At 48.3% G+C, this 21,163-nt stretch overlaps 1 protein-coding gene across 2 annotated transcripts in view; it reads right to left on the bottom strand.

Moving 5' to 3' along the window:
- GFRA1 (GDNF family receptor alpha 1) overlaps positions 1-21,163 on the bottom strand; it is a 251,851-nt gene that overhangs the window by 211,295 nt on the left and 19,393 nt on the right. For both annotated transcript variants that reach the window (XM_073556582.1, XM_073556581.1), the window contains exon 2: positions 18,938-19,240. In XM_073556582.1, the coding sequence (XP_073412683.1) occupies positions 18,938-19,240 (303 nt within the window). The remainder of the gene's footprint in view (positions 1-18,937; positions 19,241-21,163) is intronic.

Raw genomic sequence — 21,163 nt, 5'->3', positions numbered from 1 at the left:
TGGTGGATGGAGAGAGACATGATGTCCCAGATGTGCTCAATCGGATTCAGGTCTGGGGAACAGGCAGGCCAGTCCATAGCTTCAATGCCTTCATCCTGCAGGAACTGCTGACACACTCCAGCCACATGAGGTCTGGCATTGTCCTGCATTAGGAGGAACCCAGGGCCAACCGCACCAGCACCAACAACTGGCTACGTCGATGGTGCCGTCAGCAACGATTTGGATTTCTGGATCACGGAGTGAACTACTTATACGATGGACTACTTGCTAGAGATGGGGTGCACCTTACGAAGACTGGAAAGCATGTATTTGGAAGTCGCCTTGCTACACTTGTAAGGAGAGCTTTAAACTAGAACAACATGGGAAGGGAAGCAAAAGACCAGAAAAAGCCATACACCTGACAAATGCTATTGAGAACTCTGCTATTAGAAGTGGAAAGGAAGAACAAAGACGAAAGAATCTAATTAATAAAAATATTGGAGAAAGAGAAACCAATCACAAACTAAAATGTTTCTATACTAATGCACAAAGCATGGGCAACAAACAAGGAGAATTGGAACTACTAACACAGGAACAGAAATATGATGTAATTGGAATCACTGAAACTTGGTGGGACAATACACATGATTGGAATACAAGACTAGAAGGATACAACTTATTTGCAAGAAACAGACTTGATAAACGAGGAGGGGGTGTCGCATTGTATGTTCGAAACGCGTATATCTGCACAGAGATTGAAGCTTCAGAGACTGGGAGTTCTGTGGAAACTGTTTGGGTAAGAATACAAGGACAGAACAATGGAAAGGACACCATTGTAGGCATTTACTACAGGCCGCCTGTGCAAGCCGAAGATATAGATGAACTCTTTATGCATCAGATGGCCAAGTTCTCCAAAAAATATGACATAGTTGTCATGGGAGATTTCAACTATCCAGACATTTGTTGGGAATCTCTCTCAGGCAAAACTAACAGGTCAAGGAAATTCTTATCCTCTCTTGCTGACAACTTTATCTTCCAAAAGGTAAGGGAGAAAACAAGGGGAACTGCTACCTTGGATCTAATCCTTATAAACAGGGAGGAAATGGTTGAGGAGGTAAAAGTGGCTGGGACCCTAGGAGGTAGCGACCATGCTATTTTAGAATTTTGGATTACTAGAGGTGGAAGACCTGTGAAGACTCAGACGTCAAGGTTAGATTTCAGAAAGGCAGATTTTAAGGGATTCAGAAAGAGAATTGGAGGGATCCAATGGCTGGATATCCTTAAAGACAAAAATGTCCAGGAAGGATGGGAAATCTTGAAAAATGAAATTCTCAAAGCACAGTTGTTAACAATTCCGAAAAGAGGGAAGAATAGGAAGCATTTAAGGAAACCAGGATGGATGAACACAGAACTTAAGCACATGCTAAAAAGGAAGAAAAAAATGTTTATAAAATGGAAAGAGGGAGCCATATCTAAAGAAGAATATAATGCTGTCTGCAGAACCTGCAGGGCACAAATCAGATTATCTAAAGCTGAAAATGAACTGAGGCTTGCAAGAGATGTCAAAAGCAATAATAAAGGATTTTGGGGATATGTCAAAAGTAAAAGAAAAGTCAAAGATGCTATAGGATTTTTACAGGATGAAAATGATGAAATGGTAAGACAGGATGTTGAGAAGGCTGAACTTTTAAATTCCTATTTTGCATCTGTTTTCTCTCAGAAAGGAAATGCAACATCAACTGTTATTCACTGTCCTATTAAGGGAATAGAAGAATCCAGGATATCTATAAACAGAAAGATAGTGAGGAAACACTTAGCTAACCTAAATGAATTCAAGTCTCCAGGTCCAGATGAATTACACCCCAGAGTACTGAAGGAGATAGCAGAAGAAATTTTTGAACCCCTCTCCATAATCTTTGAAAATTCTTGGAGAACAGGAGAAGTGCCAGAAGACTGGAGAAGAGCAAATGTTGTTCCTATCTTCAAAAAGGGGAAGAAGGTGGACCCAGGCAACTATAGGCCGGTGAGTCTGACTTCTATACCAGGAAAGATCTTTGAACAAATTATTAAACAACATGTATGTCAATACCTGGATAAGAATGAAGTGATTAAACAGAGTCAGCATGGGTTTCTAACTAATAAGTCATGTCAGACTAACTTAATTTCCTTCTATGACGGTATCACTGATTGGGTGGATCAAGGAAATGCTGTAGATATAGTATATCTTGACTTCAGCAAAGCATTTGACAAAGTCTCTCATACAATCCTTATTGAAAAAATGACTAAGTATGGAATGGACAAGGCAACTGTTAGGTGGATTCATAACTGGCTTAGTGATCGGACCCAAAGAGTGGTCGTAAATGGCTGCACATCCAGTTGGAAGAATGTCTCAAGTGGGGTACCACAGGGCTCTGTCCTGGGCCCTGTATTGTTCAACATCTTTATCAACGATTTAGATGAAGGAATTGAGGGTAAACTGATTAAATTTGCTGATGACACAAAGCTAGGAGGGATAGCTAATACTAGAGAAGAGAGAGAGAGGATTCAAAAAGATTTAAATAAACTGGAGAAGTGGGCAGCAACTAACAGAATGGTTTTTAACAGGGAGAAATGCAAAGTACTACATCTGGGCAATAAAAATGAAAAAAGCATATATAGAATGGGAGGAATAGGGCTAAGTGACAGCACATGTGAAAAAGACTTGGGTATACTAATAGATCACAGACTGAATATGAGTCAACAGTGTGATGCAGCAGCAAAAAAGGCAAATGCAATTCTAGGATGTATTAACAGAAGCATACAGTCTAGATCACGTGAAGTCATTATTTCCCTCTACTCCTCTTTGGTCAGACCTCATCTGGAATATTGTGTCCAGTTTTGGGCACCACATTTTAAAAAAGACATCAACAAACTGGAGCAAGTTCAGAAAAGAGCGACCAGAATGGTGACCGGTCTGCAAACCCTGTCTTATGAGGAAAGGTTGCAGGATTTGGGAATGTTTAGTTTGCAAAAGAGAAGACTGAGAGGAGACTTAATAGCTGTCTACAAATATCTAAAGGGCTGTCACATTGTAGAAGGATCAACTTTATTCTCATTTGCACAAGGAAAGACTAGAAGCAATGGGATGAAACTGAATGGGAAGAGACACAGATTAGATATTAGAAAAAACTTTTTGACAGTTAGAGTGATCAATGAGTGGAACAGGCTGCCACGAGAAGTGGTGAGTTCTCCTTCAATGGAAGTCTTCAAACAGAGGCTGGACAGACATCTGACTGGGATGATTTAGCGAATCCTGCTTTGAGCAGGGGGTTGGACCAGATGGCCCAGGAGGTCCCTTCCAACTCTACGATTCTATGATTCTATGATTCTATGATTCTATGGTCTCACAAGGGGTCTGAGGATCTCATCTCGGTACCTAATGGCAGTCAGGATACCTCTGGCAAGCACATGGAGGGCTGTGCGGCCCTCCAAAGAAATGCCACCCCACACCATTACTGACCCACTGCCAAACCGGTCATGCTGAAGGATGTTGCAGGCAGCAGGTTCACACTCAGCACATGTGACAGACGTGACAGAGTCTGGAGACGCCGTGGAGAGAGATCTGCTGCCTGCAACAACCTGACAGGGCACATCTGTGAAGTGAAAACCATTTCCAGTGACTACCTCTTGAAGCTCATCAAGAGAATGCCAAGAGTGTGCAAAGCAGTAATCAAAGCAAAAGGTGGCTACTTTGAAGAACCCAGAATATAAGACATATTTTCAGTTGTTTCACACTTTTTTGTTAATTATATAATCCCACATGTGGTAATTCATAGTTTTGATGCCTCCAGAGTGAATCTACAATTTTCATAGTCATGAAAATAAAGAAAACTCTTTCAATGAGAAGGTGTGTCCAAACTTTTGGTCAGTACTGTATATATTACAGTGCTAACCACTGAGCCACCATGCTGAGCTATAGTAAAGTTCTGAAGTGCTGTAAATAGTACAATGATGATCAATTGACCACTGAGCTGCTGTGCTGCTATATATATACTAGCTGAAGAGCCCGGCGCTGCCCGGGCACAGTAACTAACTGTGGTTAGTTATAACAAATTACAATTATCCTCCATCCCATAGTCCAGTGCCCATATACCCATCATACATATCCGCGATCCCATAGTCCCATGCCCATATACCCATCATACATCCTCCATCCCATAGTCCCATGCCCATATACCCGTCACACATATTCTCCATCCCATAGTCCCGTGCCCATATACCCATCATACATATCCGCCATCCCATAGTCCAGTGCCCATATACCCATCATACATCCTCCATCCCATAGTCCCGTGCCCATATACCCATCATACATCCTCCATCCCATAGTCCCGTGCCCATATACCCATCATACATCGTCCATCCCATAGTCCCGTGCCCATATACCCATCATACATCCTCCATCCCATAGTCCCGTGCCCATATACCCATCATACATATCCTCCATCCCATAGTCCCGTGCCCGTATACCCATCATACATATCCGCCATCCCATAGTCCAGTGCCCATATACCCATCATACATATCCTCCATCCCATAGTCCCATGCCCATATACCCATCATACATCGTCCATCCCATAGTCCCATGCCCATATACCCATCATACATATCCTCCATCCCATAGTCCCATGCCCATATACCCATCATATATATTCTTCATCCCATAGTCCCATGCCCATATACCCGTCACACATATTCTCCATCCCATAGTCCCGTGCCCGTATACCCATCATACATATCCGCTATCCCATAGTCCAGTGCCCATATACCCATCACACATCCTCCATCCCATAGTCCAGTGCCCATATTCCCATCATACATATCCTCCATCCCATAGTCCAGTGCCCATATACCCATCATACATATTCTCCATCCCATAGTCCAGTGCCCATATACCCATCATACATATCCTCCATCCCATAGTCCCATGCCCACATACCCATCATACATATCCTCCATCCCATAGTCCCGTGCCCATATACCCGTCATACATATCCTCCATCTCATAGTCCCGTGCCCATATACCCGTCATACATATCCTCCATCCCATAGTCCCGTGCCCATATACCCATCATACATATCCTCCATCTCATAGTCCCATGCCCATATACCCATCATACATATCCACCATCCCATAGTCCTGTGCCCATATACCCATCATACATATTCTCCATCCCATAGTCCCATGCCCATATACCCGTCACACATATTCTCCATCCCATAGTCCCGTGCCCGTATACCCATCATACATATCCGCCATCCCATAGTCCAGTGCCCATATACCCATCATACATATCCTCCATCCCATAGTCCCATGCCCATATACCCATCATACATCGTCCATCCCATAGTCCCATGCCCATATACCCATCATACATATTCTTCATCCCATAGTCCCATGCCCATATACCCGTCACACATATTCTCCATCCCATAGTCCCGTGCCCGTATACCCATCATACATATCCGCCATCCCATAGTCCAGTGCCCATATACCCATCACACATCCTCCATCCCATAGTCCAGTGCCCATATTCCCATCATACATATCCTCCATCCCATAGTCCAGTGCCCATATACCCATCATACATATTCTCCATCCCATAGTCCAGTGCCCATATACCCATCATACATATCCTCCATCCCATAGTCCCATGCCCACATACCCATCATACATATCCTCCATCCCATAGTCCCGTGCCCATATACCCGTCACACATATTCTCCATCTCATAGTCCCATGCCCATATACCCATCATACATATCCACCATCCCATAGTCCTGTGCCCATATACCCATCATACATATTCTTCATCCCATAGTCCCATGCCCATATACCCATCACACATATTCTCCATCCCATAGTCCCGTGCCCGTATACCCATCATACATATCCGCCATCCCATAGTCCAGTGCCCATATACCCATCACACATCCTCCATCCCATAGTCCAGTGCCCATATTCCCATCATACATATCCTCCATCCCATAGTCCAGTGCCCATATACCCATCATACATATTCTCCATCCCATAGTCCAGTGCCCATATACCCATCATACATATCCTCCATCCCATAGTCCCATGCCCACATACCCATCATACATATCCTCCATCCCATAGTCCCGTGCCCATATACCGGTCACACATATTCTCCATCTCATAGTCCCGTGCCCATATACCCATCATACATATCCACCATCCCATAGTCCTGTGCCCATATACCCATCATACATATTCTCCATCCCATAGTCCAGTGCCCATATACCCATCATACATATCCGCCATCCCATAGTCCAGTGCCCATATAGCCATCACACATCCGCCATCCCATAGTCCAGTGCCCATATACCCATCATACATCCTCCTTCCCATAGTCCCGTGCCCATATACCCATCATACATATCCTCCATCCCTTAGTCCAGTGCCCATATACCCATCATACATATCCTCCATCCCATAGTCCAGTGCCCATATACCCATCATACATCCTCCTTCCCATAGTCCCGTGCCCATATACCCGTCACACATATTCTCCATCTCATAGTCCCATGCCCATATACCCATCATACATATCCACCATCCCATAGTCCTGTGCCCATATACCCATCATACATATTCTCCATCCCATAGTCCAGTGCCCATATACCCATCATACATATCCGCCATCCCATAGTCCAGTGCCCATATAGCCATCACACATCCGCCATCCCATAGTCCAGTGCCCATATACCCATCATACATCCTCCTTCCCATAGTCCCGTGCCCATATACCCATCATACATATCCGCCATCCCTTAGTCCAGTGCCCATATACCCATCATACATATCCTCCATCCCATAGTCCCGTGCCCATATACCCATCACACATCCTCCATCCCATAGTCCAGTGCCCATATACCCATCATACATCCTCCTTCCCATAGTCCCGTGCCCATATACCCATCATACATATCCGCCATCCCATAGTCCAGTGCCCATCTACCCATCATACATATCCTCCATCCCATAGTCCCGTGCCCATATACCCATCACACATCCTCCATCCCATAGTCCCGTGCCCATATACCCATCATACATATCCTCCATCCCATAGTCCAGTGCCCATCTACCCATCATACATATCCTCCATCCCATAGTCCCGTGCCCATATACCCATCACACATCCTCCATACCATAGTCCCGTGCCCATATACCCATCACACATCCTCATCCCATAGTCCAGTGCCCATATACCCATCATACATATCCTCCATCCCATAGTCCCGTGCCCATATACCCATCACACATCCTCCATCCCATAGTCCAGTGCCCATCTACCCATCATACATATCCTCCATCCCATAGTCCCGTGCCCATATACCCATCACACATCCTCCATCCCATAGTCCAGTGCCCATATACCCATCATACATATTCTCCATCCCATAGTCCACTGCCCATATACCCATCATACATATTCTCCATCCCATAGTCTAGTGCCCATATACCCATCATACATATTCTCGATCCCATAGTCCAGTGCCCATATACCCATCATACATATTCTCCATCCCATAGTCCCGTGCCCATATACCCATCATACATATCCGCCATCCCATAGTCCAGTGCCCATATACCCATCACACATCCTCCATTCCATAGTCAACCATTATGACATCATAATGAGTGGCAGGGCTTGCAACCTATGATGAGTCAGTGTCACCATGGCAACCATTGTGACATCATAATGAGGGGCGGGGCTTGATACACACACGGTTTCCCCAGTATGCAAATAGGGGCATTATGACATGACAATGAGGGGCGGGGCTTGACGCGCACACACTTTTTCCCCAGTATGTAGATAGGGGCAAAATTGTTTGGTGAATTGGAACGTGCGGGGTTAAAATTTTGCCTCACAACACAGCTTAGGACGCTCTCGGGGTCCAGATGTGTGCCCGTGCCAAATTTTGTGGCTGTAGCTGCGACGGTGCGGATGCCTATCTCGGACATACACACAGACAGACACACACTTTGAGCTTTATATATTAGATATATATATATATATATGTATATAAAACTGAATGAATGTGTGTGTGTATCACCAACCAATCACGAAGCATCTTTCATTTCACCAGAGCTGTTCAAAAGAAGCTGAGCTGTGATTGGTTGTTATGAGCAACAGTTTTCCTTGCAACCAATCACTAAGCATCTCTCATTTCACCAGAGCTGTTCAAAAGAAGCTGAGCTGTGATTGGTTGCTATGACCAACAGTTTTCCCACTTGACAACACCTTAGCAGACACTGACATGGTGGGAGAAATCTAGCATCCCCGGGAACATAGGCGCCCAGCCATTATCTGCCTTCCTGAAACGAGCAGAGAGCACATGACAGAAATGAATCCTCCCCTCCCGTGCCCATATACCCATCACACATCCTCCATCCTATAGGCACATCTTCCCTCTTAAAGGGATCTCCGGTATGGAAGTCAGAGCAAATCCATACAGCGCTCTCATTCTCACCCTAGGCTTCTATTAAAGGGATCTCCTTCACCTACTGTATCCTCACCCATCCCTTGCAGATTGTGAGCCCTCGCGGGCAGGGTCCTCTCTCCTTATGTACCAGTCGTGACTTGTATTGTTTGAGATTACTGTACTTGCATTTATTATATACACCCCTCCTCACATGTAAAGCGCCATGGAATAAATGGTGCTATAATAATAAATAATAATAATAATAATCTCCGGTATGGAAGTTAGGGCAAATCCACTCAGCGCTCTGGTTCTGACCCCAGGCTGACGGGATGATGTGGGATATTAGGGGTAGTAGTACGGTGGCTCTGGCTGATGGGATGATGTGGGATATTAGGGGTAGTAGTACGGTGGCTCTGGCTGATGGGATGATGTGGGATATTAGGGGTAGTAGTCCGGTAGCTCTGGCTGATGGGATGATGTGGGATATTAGGGGTAGTAGTACGGTGGCTCTGGCTGATGGGATGATGTGGGATATTAGGGGTAGTAGTCCGGTGGCTCTGGCTGACGGGATGATGTGGGATATTAGTGGTAGTAGTCCGGTGGCTCTGGCTGATGGGATGATGTGGGATATTAGGGGTAGTAGTACGGTGGCTCTGGCTGATGGGATGATGTGGGATATTAGGGGTAGTAGTCCGGTAGCTCTGGCTGATGGGATGATGTGGGATATTAGGGGTAGTAGTCCGGTGGCTCTGGCTGACGGGATGATGTGGGATATTAGGGGTAGTAGTCCGGTGGCTCTGGCTGATGGGATGATGTGGGATATTAGGGGTAGTAGTCCGGTGACTCTGGCTGATGGGATGATGTGGGATATTAGTGGTAGTAGTCCGGTAGCTCTGGCTGATGGGATGATGTGGGATATTAGGGGTAGTAGTCCGGTAGCTCTGGCTGATGGGATGATGTGGGATATTAGGGGTAGTAGTCCGGTGACTCTGGCTGATGGGATGATGTGGGATATTAGTGGTAGTAGTCCGGTGGCTCTGGCTGACGGGATGATGTGGGATATTAGGGGTAGAAGTCCGGTGGCTCTGGCTGACGGGATGATGTGGGATATTAGGGGTAGTAGTCCGGTGGCTCTGGCTGACGGGATGATGTGGGATATTAGGGGTAGTAGTCCGGTGGCTCTGGCTGACGGGATGATGTGGGATATTAGGGGTAGTAGTCCGGTGGCTCTGGCTGACGGGATGATGTGGGATATTAGGGGTAGTAGTCCGGTGGCTCTGGCTGACGGGATGATGTGGGATATTAGGGGTAGTAGTCCGGTGGCTCTGGCTGACGGGATGATGTGGGATATTAGGGGTAGTAGTACGGTGGCTCTGGCTGACGGGATGATGTGGGATATTAGGGGTAGTAGTCCGGTGGCTCTGGCTGACGGGATGATGTGGGATATTAGGGGTAGTAGTCCGGTGGCTCTGGCTGACGGGATGATGTGGGATATTAGGGGTAGTAGTCCGGTGGCTCTGGCTGATGGGATGATGTGGGATATTAGGGGTAGTAGTCCAGTGGCTCTGGCTGACGGGATGATGTGGGATATTAGGGGTAGTAGTCCGGTGACTCTGGCTGACGGGATGATGTGGGATATTAGGGGTAGTAGTCCAGTGGCTCTGGCTGACGGGATGATGTGGGATATTAGGGGTAGTAGTCCGGTGACTCTGGCTGACGGGATGATGTGGGATATTAGGGGGAGTAGTCCGGTGACTCTGGCTGATGGGATGATGTGGGATATTAGGGGTAGTAGTCCGGTGACTCTGGCTGACAGGATGAGGTGGGATATTAGGGGTAGTAGTCCGGTGGCTCTGGCTGATGGGATGATGTGGGATATTAGGGGTAGTAGTCCGGTGACTCTGGCTGACAGGATGAGGTGGGATATTAGGGGTAGTAGTCCGGTGGCTCTGGCTGATGGGATGATGTGGGATATTAGGGGTAGTAGTCCGGTGACTCTGGCTGATGAGATGAGGTGGGATATTAGGGGTAGTAGTCCGGTGGCTCTGGGTGACGGGATGATGTGGGATATTAGTGGTAGTAGTCCGGTGGCTCTGGCTGACGGGATGATGTGGGATATTAGTGGTAGTAGTCCGGGGGCTCTGGCTGACGGGATGAGGTGGGATATTAGTGGTAGTAGTCCGGTGGCTCTGGCTGATGGGATGATGTGGGATATTAGTGGTAGTAGTCCGGTGGCTCTCGCTGATGGTATGATGTGGGATATTAGGGGTAGTAGTCCGGTGGCTCTGGCTGACAGGATGAGGTGGAATATTAGGGGTAGTAGTCCGGTGGCTCTCGCTGATGGGATGATGTGGGATATTAGGGGTAGTAGTCCGGTGGCTCTGGCTGACGGGATGAGGTGGGATATTAGGGGTAGTAGTCCGGTGGCTCTGGCTGATGGGATGATGTGGGATATTAGGGGTAGTAGTCCGGTGGCTCTCGCTGATGGTATGATGTGGGATATTAGGGGTAGTAGTCCGGTGGCTCTGGCTGACGGGATGAGGTGGAATATTAGGGGTAGTAGTCCGGTGGCTCTGGCTGACGGGATGATGTGGGATATTAGGGGTAGTAGTCCGGTGGCTCTGGCTGATGGGATGATGTGAGATATTAGTGGTAATAGTCCGGTGGCTCTGGCTGATGGGATGATGTGGGATATTAGGGGTAGTAGCCCGGTGGTTCTGACTGACGGGATGATGTGGGATATTAGTGGTAGTAGTCCGGTGGCTCTGGCTGATGGGATGATGTGGGATATTAGGGGTAGTAGTCCGGTGACTCTGGCTGATGGGATGATGTGGGATATTAGGGGTAGTAGTCCGGTGGCTCTGGCTGATGGGATGATGTGGGATATTAGGGGTAGTAGTCCGGTGACTCTGGCTGACGGGATGATGTGGGATATTAGTGGTAGTAGTCCGGTGGCTCTGGCTGATGGGATGATGTGGGATATTAGGGGTAGTAGTCCGGTGACTCTGGCTGATGGGATGATGTGGGATATTAGGGGTAGTAGTCCGGTGGCTCTGGCTGATGGGATGATGTGGGATATTAGGGGTAGTAGTCCGGTGACTCTGGCTGATGGGATGATGTGGGATATTAGGGGTAGTAGTCCGGTGGCTCTGGCTGATGGGATGATGTGGGATATTAGGGGTAGTAGTCCGGTGACTCTGGCTGATGGGATGATGTGGGATATTAGGGGTAGTAGTCCGGTGGCTCTGGCTGATGGGATGATGTGGGATATTAGGGGTAGTAGTCCGGTGACTCTGGCTGACGGGATGATGTGGGATATTAGTGGTAGTAGTCCGGTGGCTCTGGCTGATGGGATGATGTGGGATATTAGGGGTAGTAGTCCGGTGACTCTGGCTGACGGGATGATGTGGGATATTAGGGGTAGTAGTCCGGTGGCTCTGGCTGATGGGATGATGTGGGATATTAGTGGTAGTAGTCCGGTGACTCTGGCTGATGGGATGATGTGGGATATTAGGGGTAGTAGTCCGGTGACTCTGGCTGATGGGATGATGTGGGATATTAGTGGTAGTAGTCCGGTGACTCTGGCTGACGGAATGATGTGGGATATTAGTGGTAGTAGTCCGGTGACTCTGGCTGATGGGATGATGTGGGATATTAGGGGTAGTAGTCCGGTGGCTCTGGCTGACGGGATGATGTGGGAAATTAGTGGTAGTAGTCCGGTGACTCTGGCTGATGGGATGATGTGGGATATTAGGGGTAGTAGTCCGGTGGATCTGGCTGATGGGATGATGTGGGATATTAGGGGTAGTAGTCCGGTGACTCTGGCTGATGGGATGATGTGGGATATTAGGGGTAGTAGTCCGGTGGATCTGGCTGATGGGATGATGTGGGATATTAGGGGTAGTAGTCCGGTGACTCTGGCTGATGGGATGATGTGGGATATTAGTGGTAGTAGTCCGGTGGATCTGGCTGATGGGATGATGTGGGATATTAGTGGTAGTAGTCCGGTGACTCTGGCTGATGGGATGATGTGGGATATTAGGGGTAGTAGTCCGGTGACTCTGGCTGACGGGATGATGTGGGATATTAGGGGTAGTAGTCCGGTAGCTCTGGCTGATGGGATGATGTGGGATATTAGGGGTAGTAGTCCGGTGACTCTGGCTGATGGGATGATGTGGGATATTAGTGGTAGTAGTCCGGTGACTCTGGCTGATGGGATGATGTGGGATATTAGGGGTAGTAGTCCGGTGACTCTGGCTGACGGGATGATGTGGGATATTAGGGGTAGTAGTCCGGTGGATCTGGCTGATGGGATGATGTGGGATATTAGGGGGAGTAGTCCGGTGGCTCTGGCTGACGGGATGATGTGGGATATTAGTGGTAGTAGTCCGGTGACTCTGGCTGATGGGATGATGTGGGATATTAGTGGTAGTAGTCCGGTGACTCTGGCTGATGGGATGATGTGGGATATTAGGGGTAGTAGTCCGGTGACTCTGGCTGACGGGATGATGTGGGATATTAGGGGTAGTAGTCCGGTAGCTCTGGCTGATGGGATGATGTGGGATATTAGGGGTAGTAGTCCGGTGACTCTGGCTGATGGGATGATGTGGGATATTAGTGGTAGTAGTCCGGTGACTCTGGCTGACGGGATGATGTGGGATATTAGTGGTAGTAGTCCGCTGGCTCTGGCTGACGGGATGATGTGGGATATTAGGGGTAGTAGTCCGGTGGCTCTGGCTGACGGGATGTGGGATATTAGGGGTAGTAGTCCGCTGGCTCTGGCTGACGGGATGATGTGGGATATTAGGGGTAGTAGTCCGGTGACTCTGGCTGATGGGATGATGTGGGATATTAGGGGTAGTAGTCCGGTGGCTCTGGCTGACGGGATGATGTGGGATATTAGGGGTAGTAGTCCGGTGGCTCTGGCTGACGGGATGATGTGGGATATTAGGGGTAGTAGTCCGGTGGCTCTGGCTGACGGGATGATGTGGGATATTAGGGGTAGTAGTCCGCTGGCTCTGGCTGACGGGATGATGTGGGATATTAGGGGTAGTAGTCCGCTGGCTCTGGCTGACGGGATGATGTGGGATATTAGGGGTAGTAGTCCGGTGGATCTGGCTGATGGGATGATGTGGGATATTAGGGGTAGTAGTCCGGTGGCTCTGGCTGACGGGATGATGTGGGATATTAGGGGTAGTAGTCCGGTGGATCTGGCTGATGGGATGATGTGGGATATTAGGGGTAGTAGTCCGGTGACTCTGGCTGATGGGATGATGTGGGATATTAGTGGTAGTAGTCCGGTGGATCTGGCTGATGGGATGATGTGGGATATTAGTGGTAGTAGTCCGGTGACTCTGGCTGATGGGATGATGTGGGATATTAGGGGTAGTAGTCCGGTGACTCTGGCTGACGGGATGATGTGGGATATTAGGGGTAGTAGTCCGGTAGCTCTGGCTGATGGGATGATGTGGGATATTAGGGGTAGTAGTCCGGTGACTCTGGCTGATGGGATGATGTGGGATATTAGTGGTAGTAGTCCGGTGACTCTGGCTGATGGGATGATGTGGGATATTAGGGGTAGTAGTCCGGTGACTCTGGCTGACGGGATGATGTGGGATATTAGGGGTAGTAGTCCGGTGGATCTGGCTGATGGGATGATGTGGGATATTAGGGGGAGTAGTCCGGTGGCTCTGGCTGACGGGATGATGTGGGATATTAGTGGTAGTAGTCCGGTGACTCTGGCTGATGGGATGATGTGGGATATTAGTGGTAGTAGTCCGGTGACTCTGGCTGATGGGATGATGTGGGATATTAGGGGTAGTAGTCCGGTGACTCTGGCTGACGGGATGATGTGGGATATTAGGGGTAGTAGTCCGGTAGCTCTGGCTGATGGGATGATGTGGGATATTAGGGGTAGTAGTCCGGTGACTCTGGCTGATGGGATGATGTGGGATATTAGTGGTAGTAGTCCGGTGACTCTGGCTGACGGGATGATGTGGGATATTAGTGGTAGTAGTCCGCTGGCTCTGGCTGACGGGATGATGTGGGATATTAGGGGTAGTAGTCCGGTGGCTCTGGCTGACGGGATGTGGGATATTAGGGGTAGTAGTCCGCTGGCTCTGGCTGACGGGATGATGTGGGATATTAGGGGTAGTAGTCCGGTGACTCTGGCTGATGGGATGATGTGGGATATTAGGGGTAGTAGTCCGGTGGCTCTGGCTGACGGGATGATGTGGGATATTAGGGGTAGTAGTCCGGTGGCTCTGGCTGACGGGATGATGTGGGATATTAGGGGTAGTAGTCCGGTGGCTCTGGCTGACGGGATGATGTGGGATATTAGGGGTAGTAGTCCGCTGGCTCTGGCTGACGGGATGATGTGGGATATTAGGGGTAGTAGTCCGCTGGCTCTGGCTGACGGGATGATGTGGGATATTAGGGGTAGTAGTCCGGTGGCTCTGGCTGACGGGATGATGTGGGATATTAGGGGTAGTAGTCCGCTGGCTCTGGCTGACGGGATGATGTGGGATATTAGGGGTAGTAGTCCGGTGACTCTGGCTGATGGGATGATGTGGGATATTAGTGGTAGTAGTCCGCTGGCTCTGGCTGACGGGATGATGTGGGATATTAGGGGTAGTAGTCCGGTGGCTCTGGCTGACGGGATGTGGGATATTAGGGGTAGTAGTCCGCTGGCTCTGGCTGACGGGATGATGTGGGATATTAGGGGTAGTAGTCCGGTGGCTCTGGCTGACGGGATGATGTGGGATATTAGGGGTAGTAGTCCGGTGGCTCTGGCTGACGGGATGATGTGGGATATTAGGGGTAGTAGTCCGGTGGCTCTGGCTGACGGGATGTGGGATATTAGGGGTAGTAGTCCGCTGGCTCTGGCTGACGGGATGATGTGGGATATTAGGGGTAGTAGTCCGGTGACTCTGGCTGACGGGATGATGTGGGATATTAGGGGTAGTAGTCCGGTGGCTCTGGCTGACGGGATGATGTGGGATATTAGGGGTAGTAATCCGGTGGCTCTGGCTGACGGGATGATGTGGGATATTATAGTGAATGTGACAATGCGGAGTGGGGGGGGCTCTACACCCAGCTTTATATATATATATATATATATATATATATATAGATATATATATATAGATATAGATATAGATATAATCATTATAATTTGTTATAACTAACCATAGTTAGTTACTCTACCCGGGCAGCCCGGGGTCTTCAGCTAGTGTGTGTATATATATATGGGTTCCGGCCACACCACTCCACTGAAACTGCCCTAACTAAGGTCACCAATGACCTACTAGCCACCAAGGCCAAGCGACACTACTCTGTCCTCCTCTTCCTGGACCTGTCCTCTGCCTTTGACACAGTGGACCATTCCCTATTACTACAGACCCTCTCATCTCTTGGTATCACAGACTTGGCCCTATCGTGGATTGCGTCATACCTAAAAGACCGGACATTCAGCGTCTCCCATTCGCACACCACCTCCTCACTTCGCCCCCTATCCGTCGGAGTCCCGCAAAGTTCAGTCCTAGGGCCCCTGCTCTTCTCCGTTTACACCTTCGGCTTCGGACAGCTCATAGAATCTCACGGCTTTCAGTATCATCTCTATGCTGATGACACACAGATCTACATCTCTGGACCAGATATCACCTCCCTACTAACCAGAATCCCTCAATGTCTGTCTGCTATTTCATCCTTCTTCTCCGCTAGATTTCTAAGACAATATGGACAAAACAGAATTCATCATCTTTCTCCCATCTCACGTGACCCCCCCAACAGACCTATCCATTAAAGTAAACGGCTGCCCACTCTCTCCAGTCCCACAAGCTCGCTGCCTCGGGGTTATCCTAGACACTGATGTCTCCTTCAAACCACATATCCAAGCCCTTTCCACTTCCTGCCGACTTCAACTCAAAAATATTTCACAGATCAGTACATACCTCAACCAAGAATCTGCAAAAACCCTAGTCCATGCCCTCATCATCTCCCGCCTTGACTACTGCAACCTCCTGCTCTGTGGCCTCCCCTCTAACACTCTTGCACCCCTCCAATCTATTCTTAACTCTGCTGCCCGACTAATCCACCTGTCCCCCCGCTATTCCCCGGCCTCTCCCCTCTGTTAATCCCTGCACTGGATCCCCATTACCCAAAGACTCCAGTTCAAAACCCTAACCATGACATACAAAGCCATCCACAACCTGAGTCCTTCATACATCTGTGACCTCGTCTCCCGGTACTTACCTGCACGAAACCTCCAATCCTCACAATATCTCCTTCTGTACTCCCCTCTTATCTCCTCTTCCTCTTCTCTGGAACTCTCTACCACAACATATCAGACTCTCACCTACCATCGAAACCTTCAAAAAGAGCCTGAAGACCGACCTCTTCCGACAAGCCTACAACCTGCAGTAACCACCGATCCACCAAACCGCTGCATGACCAGCTCTACCCTCGCCTACTGTATTCTCACCCATCCCTTGTAGATTGTGAGCCTTCGCGGGCAGGGTCCTCTCTCCTCCTGGACCAGTTGTGACTTGTATTGTTTAACATTATTGTACTTGTATTTATTATATACATCCCTCCTCACATGTAAAGTGCCATGGAATAAATGGTGCTATAATAATAAATAATAATAATAATAATTATATATATGTACTAGCTGAAGAGCCCGGCGCTGCCCGGGCATAGTAACTAACTGGTTAGTTATAGCAAATTATAATTTTCCTCCATCTTATAGTCCCGTGCCCATATACCCATCATACATCCTCCATCCCATAGTCAATCATTGTGACATCATAATGAGGGGCGGGGCTTGACGCGCACACACTTTTTCCCCAGTATGTAGACAGGGGCAAAATTGTTTGGTGAATTGGAACGCGTGGGGTTAAAATTTCGCCTCACAACATAGCCTAGGACGCTCTCGGGGTCCAGACATGTGACTGTGCCAAATATTGTGGCTGTAGCTGCGACGGTGTGGATGCCTATCCCGGACATACACACACACACACACTTACATACACACACATACATACATACATACATACATACACACACACATACATACATACACACACACATACATACATACACACACACATACATACACACACACATACACACACACACATACACACACACATACATACATACACACACACATACATACACACACACACACATTACATACACACACACATACATACATACACACACACACATACACACATACATACACACATACACACATACACACACACATACACACACACATACATACATACACACACATACACACACACATACATACACACATACATACATACATACACACACACATACATACATACACACACACATACACACACACATACACACACACATACATACACACACACATACATACATACACACACACATACATACATACATACACACATACATACACACATACACACACACATACATACACACACACATACATACACACATACATACACACACACACACTTGAGCTTTATATATTAGATATATATAGTATAGTGCTAAACACTGAGTCACCATGCTGCCTTTTATACAGTACTAACCACTGAGCCACCATGCTGCGCTTTGTAAAGTACAGTGATGACCACTGAGCCACCGTGCTGTACTATATACAGTAGTGCTGACCTCTGAGCTGCCATACTGCCCTATATCCAGAAAATTACTAACTACTAAGGTGCAGTGCTGCCCATTATCCAGAACAGTACTAAGCACTGAGCCGCAGTGTTGCCCGGCATACAGTACAGTGCTGACCACTGAGCTTCCCACAATCAGGAACTAGTAGCGCTTTGCATGCATCGCATGTTCGCTGTGACCAAAGCGCTGCCTTCTCGCATCTTCACAATAGAATAGAAATTAATATGCTGCGGTCCTGAACGATGCACCGCATGTCAGCGTCCGTGGGTGATACACAGTTGCACCATAAGACCGGCACACAGCAGCCACAAGGACAAGTACACACCAGCCCCGAGGATGGCACAGAAGCCCCAAGGACCGGGACCCAGCAGGCACGAGGACAGGCCCCACCAGTCCAAACTATTAGTACACAAGACTCTAGGACTGCCACACACCAGACCCGAGGAACGTGACACACCAGACTCTAGGAGCGGCGCACAGCAGACCTGAAGATTAGTACCCACCAATCCAGGTCACAGCCCCCTCCTTTACTGTATCGATTCTGGTATTGTTACTATGTTGATACATTATTGCAGCCTCTAACCATTCAGGGGACACTTACATTTTTAATTTTCGAGACAGAAGAAATAAAATAGGAAAAATACATTCACACAGACCACACTGGTCACACAGTTCAGCCGGAGGATGGGCAGGCGGCCATTCCCGGTACTGAGGAATTGTGGCCGACTCTGCTGCCTCCTGACATTTTGGCACAGTGGGCACAACAGTAGTGGGCACCTACCCTGCAGGATCTGGTACATGCTCCAATATATCCTCAGACAGTTCTTCTCTTTCTTCATCCCCCGTTTACAGCGACAGTTGTACAGGGATTTCTGTTTCAGTGCCTCCGTGGCATTTTTACACTCATCTTTGGCCTCCAGGCTGGTGACTTTGCTGAAGTTGGTCTCCTTTCCAGCCACGCACTGGCGCAAAGTCCTGGATTTGGCGCTGCACTCTGGCTCTTTCAGACACTGCTCATTGGCTTTTACACAGTCCAGTCGATCTCCAGATGGCAGCCGCCTCAACTCGGCAGACAGAACGGCATCTGCAACAGCAAAGAGAGACACAAGGTGACATAATGAGCATTATTACAGTCATAGAGAGAGGCCCAGATGCTCCAGACTCAGCAGAAATGAGGACAGAGATAAAGTAGGAAATCCAGAAACACGCGAGACCAGAACACTGAGAGACAAGGTCAAAGAGAGAAATGGAAGAAAGCCGCGCTGTAAAGGCAACACAGGTGACACGCTGGAACTCTGGACTTGTAGCTTTTTTGCTTGAGCTGCTGAACTATACATTTACTTTTGCCTACAATGTTTGTCACAATTATTTGTCCAATATTCTGTCTGCAGCCACCACTAGGGGGAGCCCCCTGTATACAGAGATACATGATAAGATCCTCTCTGCAGCCACCACTAGGGGGAGCTCCCTGTATACAGAGATACATGATAAGATCCTGTCTGCAGCCACCACTAGGGGGAGCTCTCTGTATACAGAGATATATGATAAGATCCTGTCTGCAGCCACCACTAGGGGGAGCCCCCTGTATACAGAGATACATGATAAGATCCTCTCTGCAGCCACCACTAGGGGGAGCTCCCTGTATACAGAGATACATGATAAGATCCTGTCTGCAACCACCACTAGGGGGCGCTCACTGTATACAGAGATACATGATAAGATCCTGTCTGCAGCCACCACTAGGGGAAGCTCCCTGTATACAGAGATACATGATAAGATCCTGTCTGCAGCCACCACTAGGGGCTCCCTGTATACAGAGATTCATGATAATATCCTGTCTGCAGCCACCACTAGGGGAGCTCCCTGTATACAGAGATACATGATAAGATCCTGTCTGCAGCCACCACTAGGGGCTCCCTGTATACAGAGATACATGATAATATCCTGTCTGCAGCCACCACTAGGGGAGCTCCCTGTATACAGATATACATGATAAGATTCCGTCTGCAGTCACCACTAGGGGGAGCTCCCTGTATACAGAGATACATGATAATATCCCGTCTGCAGCCACCACTAGGGGAGCTCCCTGTATACAGAGATACATGATAAGATTCCGTCTGCAGTCACCACTAGGGGGAACTCCCTGTATACAGAGATACATGATAAGATCCTGTCTGCAGTCACCACTAGGGGGAGCTCCCTGTATACAGAGATACATGATAAGATCCTCTCTGCAGCCACCACTAGGGGGAGCTCCCTGTATACAGAGATACATGATAAGATTCCGTCTGCAGTCACCACTAGGGGGAGCTCCCTGTATACAGAGATACATGATAAGATCCTGTCTGCAGTCACCACTAGGGGGAGCTCCCTGTATACAGAGATACATGATAAGATCCTCTCTGCAGCCACCACTAGGGGGAGCTCCCTGTATACAGAGATACATGATAAGATTCCGTCTGCAGTCACCACTAGGGGGAGCTCCCTGTATACAGAGATACATGATAAGATCCTGTCTGCAGTCACCACTAGGGGGAGCTCCCTGTATACAGAGATACATGATAAGATCCTCTCTGCAGCCACCACTAGGGGGAGCTCCCTGTATACAGAGATACATGATAAGATTCCGTCTGCAGTCACCACTAGGGGGAGCTCCCTGTATACAGAGATACATGATAAGATCCTGTCTGCAGCCACCACTAGGGGGAGCTCCCTGTATACAGAGATACATGATAAGATCCTGTCTGCAGTCACCACTAGGGGGAGCTCCCTGTATACAGAGATACATGATAAGATCCTGTCTGCAGCCACCACTAGGGGAAGCTCCCTATATACAGAGATACATGATAAGATCCTGTCTGCAGCCACCACTAGGGGGAGCTCCCTGTATACAGAGATACATGATAAGATCCTGTCTGCAGTCACCACTAGGGGGAGCTCCCTGTATACAGAGATACATGATAAGATCCTGTCTGCAGCCACCACTAGGGGAAGCTCCCTATATACA

This window comes from Dendrobates tinctorius, unplaced genomic scaffold (genome assembly GCF_039654945.1).
Source record: "Dendrobates tinctorius isolate UK_male_01 unplaced genomic scaffold, ASM3965494v1 ptg000236l, whole genome shotgun sequence".
Classification (NCBI taxonomy): domain Eukaryota; kingdom Metazoa; phylum Chordata; class Amphibia; order Anura; family Dendrobatidae; genus Dendrobates; species Dendrobates tinctorius.
The sequence above is the reverse complement of the archived record's forward strand: the minus strand, read 5'-3'. Positions and strand labels throughout refer to the sequence as shown.